The 13646-nt window shown below is 39.9% G+C and overlaps 2 protein-coding genes across 2 annotated transcripts; both read left to right on the forward strand.

Moving 5' to 3' along the window:
• The first annotated feature begins 1160 nt into the window (after window positions 1-1160).
• On the forward strand, window positions 1161-2944 carry LOC130140839 (UPF0496 protein At1g20180-like). Its single transcript, XM_056321371.1, has 2 exons — window positions 1161-1305; window positions 1694-2944. Exon 2 carries the CDS (start codon window positions 1729-1731, stop codon window positions 2761-2763), a length of 1035 nt encoding a protein of 344 aa, XP_056177346.1. The 5' UTR covers window positions 1161-1305; window positions 1694-1728; the 3' UTR covers window positions 2764-2944.
• Window positions 2945-5351: 2407 nt separating this feature from the next.
• Window positions 5352-6961, forward strand: LOC115670036 (UPF0496 protein At1g20180). The gene is given in 2 exon segments (XM_030591227.2): window positions 5352-5409; window positions 5721-6961. Coding segments are annotated over 2 exon segments (1167 nt in total). The 3' UTR covers window positions 6830-6961.
• The last annotated feature ends 6685 nt before the right edge of the window (window positions 6962-13646 follow it).

The following is a 13646-nucleotide window of genomic DNA, read 5'->3' on the forward strand; positions in this document are numbered from 1 at the left end:
CACGATTGATATCTCCTTTTATAGAGGTTCCCTGGAGGCTGCTGTAGCAGTATGTACCGCTCTATTTCTCCTCTATCAGTACGTACACTCCTAAATTTACATGTTTTTTGCCATCTGAGTAGCTAATCTGACTGAGGAAGATGAACACGATGCAAGGCACGTACATAGAGCTTTTTGCACCCAGAAGAAAAGAAAAGAAAAGAAAGACAATGAATAAAATTAAGAAAGGGAAAAGAGACGAAGCATCTTACTCTAAATATATTATCTCGACGATACCCTATACATGATCTAAATATTTGTTGCAAATTCACGTGCTAGGTGCATTGGGCACGCAATATTATTCCTAAGTTAAGTTAACCGACTTCTATGCTGAACTTATCTAGTCAGATTGACTACCATGACCGAGCGGGTTAAAGTTCGAAAATATTCTTTGTTGGTAAGTTACTCCACAACAAACTTAGAAACAACCAAGAATAATGCTAGGTAACCGCATTGTAGGAAACTTACCAGTCATAGAATATGTTTGTGGGGTGCATGAAAAATATGTGCATCTTTTACAATTTCTACCTAACCATAGCTCATATGATCGCGCGCTCACACGGGGCGGATACATTAAAGATGATCTAGATATTATTCCAGACTAAAATTCAGATCCTCTAAATCGAGTTCCTTTGCGAAGTTTGAGATAATTTATGCCCAAAGAAGACCACATTTTATCTCTCTTCGCTTCCTTTTCGGTATGAACTTAACTTTATCAAGTGAAACTCTATATCGTAAAATATCTAGCCCTTTTTTTTGTGGCCTTTAGGCAAATATCTAGCTAGCTTCTAGGCGTTTGCACCACCCCAATTGCCTCATTCTTTCGTGACATCCAAAGATAAAAGGAGCAAAGTTCTCTAATTTTGTTGCTAAGCCCGTAGACTTCTGGATAAACAAGAAACAAAACCCCCCAAAAAGGGGAGGAAAATACAATGGGAAAGAAGGAAAATGCCTAAGTCATGTGTCCCAAAGCATTGCAGGCACAAAAGCACACCGTGTGAGGGACGATAGCGTGCGAGCACAGGCAAATAACCAAATCTGAGGCGGTGCTCGATACAATAGCCAGCTGTGGCTTCTTCTCAAGTCAGATACCTCTATATATACAGCCTCACTCTCGTTTTCCTGAGATCGCTTTCAAACCCTTTACAGAAAAAGACTCTCGAGTTCTTTTGATCAAGCTTTAGTCGCTGCAAATTTAACATTATCGCATGGATTAGCTCGGAAGATTGGTGTTTCCCAAGTTGAGATCTTCATCGCCGACCGCCGGTATGTCGTTTCTATCCTATCAATCTCTCTATCTCCTTGTTCTTCTTATATCTAAATGATGATTGGAACGAGGGAACGCAGCTCGGTGTTTGGACAAATCTTTTTAAGCGAATTAACGTTTTGAACTCCATATGTTACGATCTGCTGAGTTTTGTATATTCTCATTTCTCACCTATTTTGTCGTGTATCCTAGATGAAAAGTAGTTTTTCATTGGTCGATAAGAACTTCATTTGCTTGCATTTTTATTTATTGCCAAGAGAATGTATTTTTTCTAATGGAGATTGGTGAATTATAATACATGGCCGTACAAAATTCCTCGGAAAAAAATGCCTATGGAATAAAGTAATGGCTATTAGATCATATAATTTATCATTTTTGGTTTGACAGGTGAGTCCCAGTCCCAGAAGGAAAGTCTGAACAGCATGTCTAGCAAGTCAAGCAGCGTCAATCAAGAGTACACACAAGCTTTGAGGACCAAGTCCTACGAGGATATGTGTACTAAAGTCCAATCCCAGATTGGAAGAACAAGCATCCGCAGATCGCTCTCCGCACCTTCTCCGTCTACCAACGCCCATTGCATGGTGCACCTCTCAGAATCGCTCCTCGAGCCCGGGCGGGAAACCCTCACGAAAATGATCAAGACCTTAAATTTCCATCGACTTCTCGTCGACTACTTCCAGGCGAGCTCGGAAGCATGTGACGTGTGTGAGTTGCTCCTCCGGGGGATCCATCAGACCCGCACCAATTACCAAAGGATGAGAAGGGCAATCAAGTTGGCAAAATTGGTATATGAAGGCACAAGTCATGCAGAAGGGCAGAGCCGTCTGTTATGCCAAGAGCTGTCCGCGTTCGCCTTCCTGACAAACCCCTTATCGGCAATCGCCCGGGTCAAGTTGCCGGGCATGCATGATAATCGCGTGGCATTGTTTCGTGAGTTGATGTCCAAGCGCAAGCAGATGCGGAGGAGAATGAAGCTGGCTAGGGCTTGCAAGAGGGTCCGAGGGCTCGGGCTGATTGTTTCGTCCGGCCTGATCTCAGCCACTTCGCTGGTGCTGACAAGCTGCAGAATTGGGATGTGCAATAGGAAGTTGAAGTCCATTAGGCCATCTTCATATCGTGAGAAAAGCTCATCAACTGAAGGAGTTAGCGCACAACTCGACGTCGCAGCGAAAGGGGTGTTCATACTGATCAATGACATGGACACTGTAAGCAGGTGGGCCAGAAGATTGCACGACGAGGTCGAGCATGGAAGATCGAGGGCCAGGATGGCGGTGAGGAACTACACGAAGAAGGGCGAGATCGTGAGGGAGGTTGTGAAGGAGTTTGATGTGCACATCACCTGCTTCTTGGAGCAGCTAGAGGAGCTCGAAGAGCATATATACTTGTGCCTTCTCACCATGAACAGGTCAAGAAGGTTGGTTGTGGAAGAGATCTTGATCTCTCAGTCCATGAGCTGAATCAAAGTGGTCAATGATCAATTTATCTGACAAGTAATTGCTTGTCAAATTAGACCTTTCTGTGGTAGCTGCAATCTAACAGTAATATTGGCACCCAAATAAGCTTCAATTTTATCCTCCGTAATTAACTATTATCTCGATATTACTTGATGTGATCAAGTTCAGTTGAATTTGCTTTTTTCCATCCTTCAGTTTACCTTTTTTCCCTTGATTATGATTCATGGGTTATTAGGTTAATGGCACATCGATAATAAGGTTTAGGATTATACGATGTAATAAGGAAAATCACGAGATGATAAGGAGAGATTAGGTTGACAAATGCTCAACATAACGAAAAATTAAAATTTTGCTAAAACACTTGATTTCTAATTGGCAGGAGAACACTCTATCGGATGTTAACTTGATAGTTACCATCAGGATACTTCAATAATTTGTGGGTCTCATCTATAAATAGGAGTCATGCAATCAAATAATGTCGTAAGTATATATGGTCATATCGTTCAATATATGAGTAAGATTTAGTAAAATCTCACATTGGCCAATTTTTATCCGAGGTTGGCCAAACAAGAAAACTTTCTATCCGAAATTTAATATATGTCCCCTATATTTATTCCAAAATTGATTCTGATTATTTTCTCCAACAAAATAGATTTGTAGCTGGAAGCCAAAAATTCTTCACAGGAAGTTCCTTTGACGAATTGTTTTTATTTGTTGTAGGACAAAACACATTACCGACGAGTTTGTTTGTAGCTATAACTTTGGCAATAGCGGTTGCGCAACTTCCTTACTACAAGATCAAATTTTGTCACTAGAAGGTCGCATGTGCTCGACAATTGGCAATGAAACGCATGAATTTCGTCGTTAAAGGTTGAATGTATCCAACCTTTTCCTTGAAAACTCAAACTTTTAGCGATGAATTTCAAAGTGTTTCATAGATGAAATTCCAACGTTTTAGCAACAAAACTCATAATTTGGTCGTTTGATGGTTCGATGTTCTTTCGTTTCGTTGCTAGAAGGTAGAATGTTGGTGATGGCTTTCGGTGGTCAACCTCATAATGGTGCTCGACCGGTGGTGTGATCAACCTCGTTCTGGTGCTCAGCTGATGGTGGTGGCAGTGGTGGTGGAGTTGGAACTCTTGAGTGTTCCGAGCGAGATCAAGAAAAATAACTTGTCGCTAGATATCCAAATTGTTTGTCGTGAAAAATAATGTTTTAGCGACACAAAATTATGAGTGTTTCACGTTCAATCCTTTTTTTTTCTTGCCAAACCACCAAGTTTCATCCTTAATAAAGTTGTATGTATGAAAATCATGCTTATATTTCTCCTACATTCTTAGGTACGCTCCTAATATTACATGTTTCCATTGTCATCTAAGTAGCCAGTCTGAATGAGGAAGATGAAAACGATGTAAGGCACACGCATAAGGCTTTTAGCACCAAAGGGAAAAGGAAAGAAAGAAAATGAATAAAATTAAGGAAGGAAAAAGAGACGAAGCATCTAATTCTAAATATATTATCTTGACGAGCATCCTACACATGATGTAAATATTTGACGCAAATTCACGTATTAGGTGCATTGGGCGCAAAATTATTTCAAATCTAAGTTGATGACTTTTGGGTTGAATTTATCCACTCAAACTGATTACCATAATCGAGCAAGTTAAAGTAGGAAAATGTCCTCTATTGTTAAGTTAATCCGCAACAAACTTAGAACCAAACCAAGAACAATCCTGGATAACCTGGTCGTAGGAAAACTTACCAGTAATAGAATATATTCGTGGGGCACGCGAAAAGAAATCACGTGCATCCCTTGCCGTTTCTACCTAATCATAGGTCGTATGATTGCGCGCTCATTGGGGCGGATCACATTATTTCTGCATCACATACGATTAAAGATGATACAGATACTATTCCTGATTAGGATTCAGATCCTCTAGATTGAATTCCTCCACAAAGTTGAGATAATCCAATGCCCTTAGTGACCACAATTATCTCTCTTCTCTTCCTTCACCGTGTGAATATAATTCTATTAAGTGAACCTCTCTTAGGTAAATTATCTAGCCCCTTCTTTGTAGCCATAAGGCAAATATCCAGTTAGTTTCTAGGCGTTTGTAAGCAAATAAAATAAAATAAAATAATATAAAGACTAAATAAGAAATTAAAAAGTTAACAAATTTTAAAAAAATATTTTGATCAAAACAATATGAAGACAATCAACCCCGCGTATCGGTATCAATCACCGTCAATTAAACCTAAGCCGTGGGTTTCGAAGCATTGCACGTTTCGATCAAATAATAATAATAATAATGATAATAAAATCATGGGAAGTAGAAAAACACACCGTGTGAGGGACGATAGCGTGCTAGCAAAGACAAAATAACCAAATTTGAGGCGGTGCTCGATACAATGGCCAAACCGTGGCTTCTTCGGTTGCTTCTTGATTAATTGCTTCTTCTTACAAGTCAGAGACCTCTACATATACAGCCCCCACTCTCGTGTTCCTGAGATCTCTTTCCAACCCTTTGCAAGGAAAAAGACTGATAACTTCCTTGATCAAGCTTTAGTCTCTGCAATTTCGACAGTATCGCATGGCTCCGCTCATGAAGTTGGTGTTTCTCAAGTTCTGATCTTCGTTTCTGACACCCGGTATGCCATTTCTGTTGTTTTCTTTGTTGATCTGATTCGTGTTGAACTCTTATATGTTTACGAACTCTTGAGTTTTGTATACTCTCATTTCTCTCATGTTTCGTCGCAGATCCTACATGAAAAGCAGTTTCCATTAGTTGATAAGAACTTTGGTTGGTTGCAATTTTAGCTCTTGCCAAGCAAATGTATCTTTCGTAATGGTGATCGGAGGTTTACAGTACATGGCCGTAAAAGATTCCTTGAAAAAGGAATGCCCAATGAATTAAGAAATGGTTATGAGATCATATAATATATTTTTTTTGGTTTGACAGGCGAGTCCCAGAAGGAACGTCTAAACAGCCTGTCTAACAAGTCGAGCATCGTCAATAGAGAGTATACACAAGCTTTCAGGACCAAGTCCTACGCGGAACTGTGTACTAAAGTCCAATCCCAGATTGGAAGAACAAGCATTGATAGGTCACTCTCATCGTCTTCTCTGTCTGACACTGCCCATTGCATGGTGCGCCTCTCGGAATCGCTCCTTGAACCGGGACGGGAAACTCTCGAGAACATGATCATGACTTTGAATATCCATCATCTTCTTCTCGACTACTTCCAGGCGAGCTCGGACGCCTGTGACGTGTGTGAGTTGCTCCTCCGGGGGATCCACCAGACTCGCGCCAATTACCATAGTATCGGAAGGGCAATCAAGTTGGCAGAAATGGTATTTGAAGATGCCAGTCATGTGGAAGAGCAGAACCATCTCATATGCCGAGAGCTCTCTGCGTTTGCCTCGCTGACAAACCCTTTATCAGCGATCACCTGGGTCCAGTTCCAGGGCATGCACGGCAATTACATGGCATTGTTTCATGAGTTGACGACCAACCACAAGAAGATGCGGAGGAGAATGAAGCTGGCTGGGCCTTGCAAGAGGGTCGGAGGGCTTGGGTTGATTGTTTCGTACAGTGCAATCACAGCCGCCACGCTGGTGCTGGCAATTCACAGCGTTGTTGGCATCTTGGCAGTGCTGGGGCTGGCGGCAAGCTGCTGTATCACGATGTGCAAAAGGAAGGGGAAGTCCATTAGGTCATCATCATATGTAGAGAAAAGCTCATTGACAGAAGGAGTTTGTGAACCGCTAGATGTTGCGGCGAAAGGGGTGTTCATACTGATCAACGACTTGGACACTGTAAGCAGGTTGGCCTGGAGATTGCACGACGAGGTCGAGCATGGCAGATGGAGGGCGGGGATGGCGGTGAGGAATTACACGAGGATGGGTGAGATTATGTGGGAGGTTGTGAAGGAGTTTCATGTCCATACTGCCTGTTTCTTGGAGCTGCTAGAGGAGCTTGAAGAGCATATTTACTTGTGCCTTGTCACCATGAACAGGTCAAGAAGGTTGGTTGTGGAAGAGATCTTGATCTCTCACTCCATTAGCTGAATCAATGTGGTTATTCATCAATTTATCTGACAATTAATTGCTTGTCAATTTAGACATTTTTGTGATAGCTGCCAATGGCCTATGCCATTTGAGATGTTTCATGACAAGGGGGCTTCATCAGATGCTTTTACTGTGTGCAATAGCCTCTGGACATTACTTGACGTGATCAAGTTCAGTTGAATTTGCTTTTCATCATCCCCTTCAGCTAACTTTTTCTCCCTTAATTATGACTCATGGGTTATTAGGTTAATGGCGCATTTGTCCTAAGATTCAGAATTTTAAGATATAATAAGGGAAAACCACGAGGACAATCATATATACATATATATTATAGGTATATGTCGACTTTTTTTTTTTGTAATTCTTGACACAGTTAGGAGACATTAGGTTGAGAAATGCTGGACATAATGAAATTTGCGTTTTACTAAAAAGCTTGATTTCTAATTGGCAAGAGAACAGTCCGTTGGATGTTAATTTAATAATTAAAATCAGGATATATTAATAATTTGTGGGTCCCTTATATAAAAGATAAGTCTTGCAATCAAATAATGTGGTAACTATATAGTCAGATTCTCTCGTTTCATTGCTAGAACGTTAAATATATTCACAAGAAGGTTGAATTTCGTTTGTTGCTAGAAAGTTGAGTTTTCTCGTGCTGGATTCGTCGCTAGAAGGTATACACAACAACAAACCGTCATCTAGTCAACCATCCATCTTCTGATAGTATTCCACAGAAAATACAGCATGCACAACCCAAATTTCTAAGTAGTTTCCCATTCATCCTATAAGCACTGATAACTTCAGATTCATACAAAACACATCAAATCCAATATCACAAACTTCCAAATCGTTTTGTGTAATAACACATACGAATAAGTAGAAATTCCTAGAAGTTGACAGTAAAAAGTCCTGCTCATACTCATGAAATAACCAAAAGCTGCTCGATGACTCCCACGCGTCATCCGCAGCATCCAGCAGCAACCCTCATCTACCTGGACAAATAAATTTTAGGAAATATATACTATGCGCTTAAGTAATTAGATTAATTTCCAAAATGAGAAACCAACTCCTTACTAGTCCAATCCGTAGTTCTCTCTCTATTAGAAAGTCCAACTCAAAAATTTAAATTGATAGGTGGACGCTTGAAAAAGGGATAATACTAGCTTTGATTTCTAATTAGAATGTCCAACCAAAAAGCTTAAATTGATAAGACCCGTTATCAAGCATCGTAAGATAATACTTCAACACTCCCCATCTCCATATTCATCAAATCCATCTTTCCCATCACGTGTAGATCTGTCTCGCCTTTTTCTTCACTGGCAATAGGGGACAATTCATCTAGACCTCGCACTCCAAAATCCTGACAGGAGTTTGCAAGTTTCCCTATAAGGCTCTGCATCTTCTTCTGCCTAACCTCTTATTTATTTAACTTATCCAATAACATCTACTCATTAGACGTCCAACCCCAACTTCACCCACCAGCAGAACTAGCTTCCTTGGACTTCTCGGAAGGCTTCGGTTCCTTTAACCCTAAATCCTCTATTTACCAACCCAGTTCCATCCAATAGTTTCTTTGCCTCGTAATGTATTTCAGGAAGCAACTCCCCTCGGGAAATAGGTCTTTTAACAATCCGTGCAACCAATCAAATGTTTTTTAGACCAGTTGGAGAATAACATGCGTCAACTTAATGACAGGAGTTAGCAACGAACACGTCACGTTGGGCATCTCTTAAGCATCTTTCGAAGTTGTCATCCACAATTATCAGAGGTTCGTCATTTGGCTATTCTATTGAAGCAGAAGGCAAATCCTATGCCCATCCGTGCGTCATTGTTTCAAACAAGTGTGAGTGCACATCGTGCAGTTTCCAATATCACCTTCTCTGTGCAGAAGAGATTTGTTATATAATAGGCGATGCGGCGGAAGCAGATCGTAATTTTACAACTAAGTCCGGAGTTGTAAAAATTTAGAGAAATAAAATGAGGAACAATAAAAGGACACGAGAAATTTACGTGATTCGGTTCGAACGTCAGAACCTACGTCCACGAGGAAAATCGGCAAATAATCCATTAATAAATCAGAGAATTAGAGGGTTACAATCATTCACGCTCAAGTGTTTTTCAGTCCTAGTATATACTCAATATCTACGGTGTTTAATAACTCAACTCAATGGACTCTCTACGCACAAGTCCCTCCGAGCTCAAGCCTCTGTTCTCTTGAGCTCTCGACGTCTCTGGACTTCTCTTCTCTCTTCTTCTCTACGTCCTCTTCGTTCCACCTTTTATAGACGACAGAATGGAGAAACAAGACAAATGGCGCCCTTCTTCAGAAGTCCATGCAATTAATAATGGAATGTGCATAGGACCATCATGCACCGCCATAAGAAAAATTAACATAGCTTCTGCTTTCTTCCTTTCTTCATTTATTAACAAAAGGTAAATGAAGTCCACAAGACAAATCACTGAAGCGGCAGCGGCGCCCTCCAATTTTCATGGGCATGCATGCACATGGTCATGTGCAATTGTGCATGCATTTAATGAGGTGAAGAAAAAATGGTCGTGAGAGATATGGGCTCTTCAACTTTCCACTTTCTTTTACTTGTATAAACCCATGTGCAGAGAATTTGTCAAACTTCATTTATTACTCTCATGCGCAGTCAAAGAAATAGTCCAATTCTCGGTCATTTTGTGCGGTGCATATAATTACTTCGCGTGTGCGAAAAAACAACGGGGTCGAGTCTCATATACAGACTCAAATTCGATATATAATTTAACAAGATTGATCCATCCATAAATAGGATTGGCTTTCTAAACCCGAGTCATCCATACAAAAAATAAACTTTCACCGTGAAAACCATTTACCTACTTGAGGTGGGTATCTTCAATAAGAAAAGAAAAATTGAACGCGCACGATGCTACTAACTATTTATAATTCATGGGATGTGTAATATTTTAATCCATCCCTGATTGGAGGAAACTTTCTACAACCATACCTTTTGATTGATGGATTACAAATTATGTAATCACCCAGTTGTACACTTAACGAAAAATAGATATGGGTATTTTTGTGACCTGCTAATCAAAGTACCAGGTGGGGGAAAACATGCCCTCATGAGATGCAAAACGACATAATACTTTTAGTCCATGCAAGTACTCCAAATATACCACACAACGCTTGCACCGTTATTTCCACTAAAACTTTCAATTTATCAAATCTTTTCTAGCAACTGACAAGCTTAGATATTATAATTGTTCTAACTCCGTTACAAACAATATAGATCATATGCATAATTTCACTTAATTTAGGTATACTTTCTGATATTCCTAACTGTTCATGCATCTAACAGCAAGGGAGGAAATGTTTTTAGATATATAGTAACATCCTGGTTTTCGATTACATGCTATCGGGAGAAAGTGGATAGGAAGTGCGTTAATACAAGTGAGTTAGAAATAACCAATAAATTTAAGCAAAGCGAAGATTGGGTATTATTACAGTTAAAGTACACGGGTTGAAGACATCCTGATTGAGGTCCGACGCGCTCGTATCGGACCCGAACCTGAATGCCAAAGGATCCGTTATATCCGCCTTGATATATAGATGCGATAGCCAAAAAGGTTAGGCTTTAGTTGAGTCAAATGGTGCAAACCCTAGCCACAATGTTGGATTCCTTTATTTATTTTATGGGTCCTCCGAGTTTATAGTTGAGTGGCTGTAAATAAGTGTTTGTCATCAATATGAATGTCATTATCTTAAAAAATATATATATAAGGTCAACGGCTGGTCAGTGGTCAAAAGGCAATGACACGTGGCAGCACGTGGCACTGGCGTGGAGGACGACGCAGATGATGACGTGGCAAACGCGTGATGATGACCACGTGCACGGCATGCTGGCGCGTGGATCTCACGCGCAATCGCTTTGGGTGGCGCGTGAGGGCGCGTGAGAAGGTTTCCAGCGACTTTGTTTGCTGGGTTGGACTTGCCGGAGGATGAGGAACCTGTTTGTGGCGGCGGTTGTTGACAATAGCCAACTAATGACTTCGAATAGGGCACTTACAGACGACGGCGTCGGTGGGTCTGTGGCGCGACGGCACGTGGTAGCGCGTGCGGCGGCTACCGGAGTCCGTTGATGACGAAATTTTCAGGGTCCGATTCGTCCGAGCGCAGTGAGTTTGATGATGGTGTTTGTTTTTCGAAATAAGCAACAATATTAGTTGAACAGCAATCAAGAGCGGCGGTTTGGTGATGAATGGATACCGGCGCGGCTGTGGCAACGTTGCTATAACACCATATAACTCAATCATCGCTTCCTTAGATAGCAGCGTCTCTAATACCAAGTTAAGAATAAGCGGAAAAGTGAATTGGAGAATTTTTGTATTTCCCTGTACATATTACTGATGATACATGAGCCTATTTATAGGCTATTCTAGATGACTATCTAAAGCAATAAAATATTACAATATCAAATACAATCAATTAGAATCAATCTAGGAAGATAATAATATCTCTAGAAGATAACAAATCAATTTAGGAGGATAACAATATCTCTGGAAGATAACAACATCTCTAACAATTACACGGGTCGAGAATCTGTCTATGTCAATAGGCTAATGATGAGTTATTTCGTATATGAAAGAGGAATTAAACGTGAGAACCAAGATTAACTGAGTGACTACCCACAGCAGAATTTAAAAGAAGAGGAAACGACAGAGGTGTTCCACGAGAGCATTGCAGAATAAGAAAACCCTAAGCGTTTTTTCTTTTTTTGGTCGAAACCCTAAGCATTTTCACTTACTAGAATAATTTTATCTCTTTCTCTTCTCTTCTTCTTTTTCTACTTTCTGCCACAAATGATACATCCTTTTATAGAGATTTTATACAGGCTGCTTTAGCAGTATGTATCGCACTATAACGTATGGTAGGGCATTGTTCATACAATGCTTCACGATAGCGACCCGGCAGTGGGCTGAAAGTTTTCTTTAATTTGTTCAGGGAGTCTAGTAAAACAATTTACGCATGCGATCTACTGAGTTTTGTTCAACACTTTAATCATACTCAAAATTTTTCCACCGAGTTTCATCCATTTTATTTTTGGCCAAACCAACAAGTTTTATCCTTAAAAAACTTGGTATGTATAACTAACTATACATTTCTTCGAAAAATTACCAAAAAAGTCCTAAACATATTGCACATTTTCTAATTCAGTCTTAAATATTTTAATTGTGCCAATTGAGTACTAAACCTTTTCATGTTTTGCTAATTGAGTTAATTCGGCAAATCTTGGCCATAAATTGCTGACGTGGACGTTGGTCGTCCTATGTCGTACGGCCAGCATTGAGGTGGAAATTTTAGAATAATATTTTAATAATATTTTTGGTTTTTTTTATTCTTCTTTCTTTCTTTTTACTTTTTATTGTTTTTTGGGGTAAGGGCTACTTTGGGCGAGGGCCGCTACACCCTTGTTGGCCAAAGCGAGGGCGTGTGATCCCTTGCTAGATCTAGGCCAGGCTAGGGCTTGGTAGCCCTCGCTGTGTCTGGACGACGGCTTACGCACCCACGCTTTGTTCGGTGAGGGTTGAGATGCCCTCACCCAGTATCGACGAGGGTTGGTCGGCGACCCTTGTCGGCCCTCACTCCAATAAACAAAAATAAAGTGAAGAAAAGAAAAAATCCATAAAAATTCAAAAATTATTATTAAAAAATGTCCACGTTAGCGTCAATCGTGCCACGTAAGACGGCCGGCGTCCATATCAAGAATTTCTAGCCAAAATTGGTTGAATGGACACAATTGGCAAAATATAAAAATGTTTAGAACTCATTTGGCACAATTAAAGCTTTAGAACTAAATTGGCAAAACTGCAATAGGTTTAGGATTTTTTTGGTAATTTTCTCACTATTTCTCCTCATTTTTAGGTACACACCTAATTTTACGTGTTTTTATTGTCATATGAACGAGGAAGATGGAAACGATGCAAGGCACAATGACAGAACTTTTAGCACACAAAAAAGAAGAAGATAAAAGTAAAAGACAATGAAGAAATTAAGAAACGGAAGAGAGACGAACTAACTATTTGGATGAGCATCCTATACATAATTTAAAAACAGTGTCGCAATGTTAGGCGCGTCATGTGCGCAATATTGTTTTCAAAGCTAAGTTAACTGAATCCTTTGTTAAAGTTATCCAATCGAATTGATTACCATAATTGAGCAAGCTAAAGTTGGAAAATGTACTCTGATGGTAAATTAATGCACAACAAACAGAAAAATAAACCAAGAATAATGCTGGATAACAGCGTTGAAACTTGCCAATTATTGAATTTGTTCGTGTGACACACATATCTAGATATATGATGCAGAAATAAAGTGATCCGTGCCACGCGAGCACACAATCATATGGCTTATGGCAAACATGAACAAATTCAATAACTGTGATTATGCATCCTTCTTGCTTCTACCTAGCCATAAGCCATATGATTGTTGGCTCACATGAAGCAGATCACTTTATTTCTGCATCATTTATTTAGATTTGTATGCAGCACGAACCAATTCAATAGTTGGCAAGTTTCCTACAACGCAGTTATCCAACATTATTCTTCGCTGGTTTCTCAGTTTGTCGTGCATTAACTTACCAACTGAGGACATTTTCCGACTTTAGCTCACTAGATTATGGTAATCGGTTAGACTAGAAGAAATCGATCAGTCAACTTAGATTTAAAATGATATTGCATGTCCAATGCACCTAACACATGATTTTGCGAAATTTTTTAAAATCATAATTAGGTTGCTCATCAAGATAATATATTTAGAGTCTGATGCTTCGTC

This window comes from Syzygium oleosum, unplaced genomic scaffold, assembly GCF_021117445.2.
Source record: "Syzygium oleosum isolate NSW1041296 unplaced genomic scaffold, Sole_v2.1 Sole_v2.22, whole genome shotgun sequence".
NCBI classification, from domain to species: Eukaryota; Viridiplantae; Streptophyta; class Magnoliopsida; order Myrtales; family Myrtaceae; genus Syzygium; species Syzygium oleosum.

What these genes read in the sequence shown, in the direction of transcription:
- LOC130140839 (XM_056321371.1), top strand. Translation starts at nt 1,729, where the DNA reads ATGTCTAGCAAGTCAAGCAGCGTCAATCAAGAGTACACACAAGCTTTG.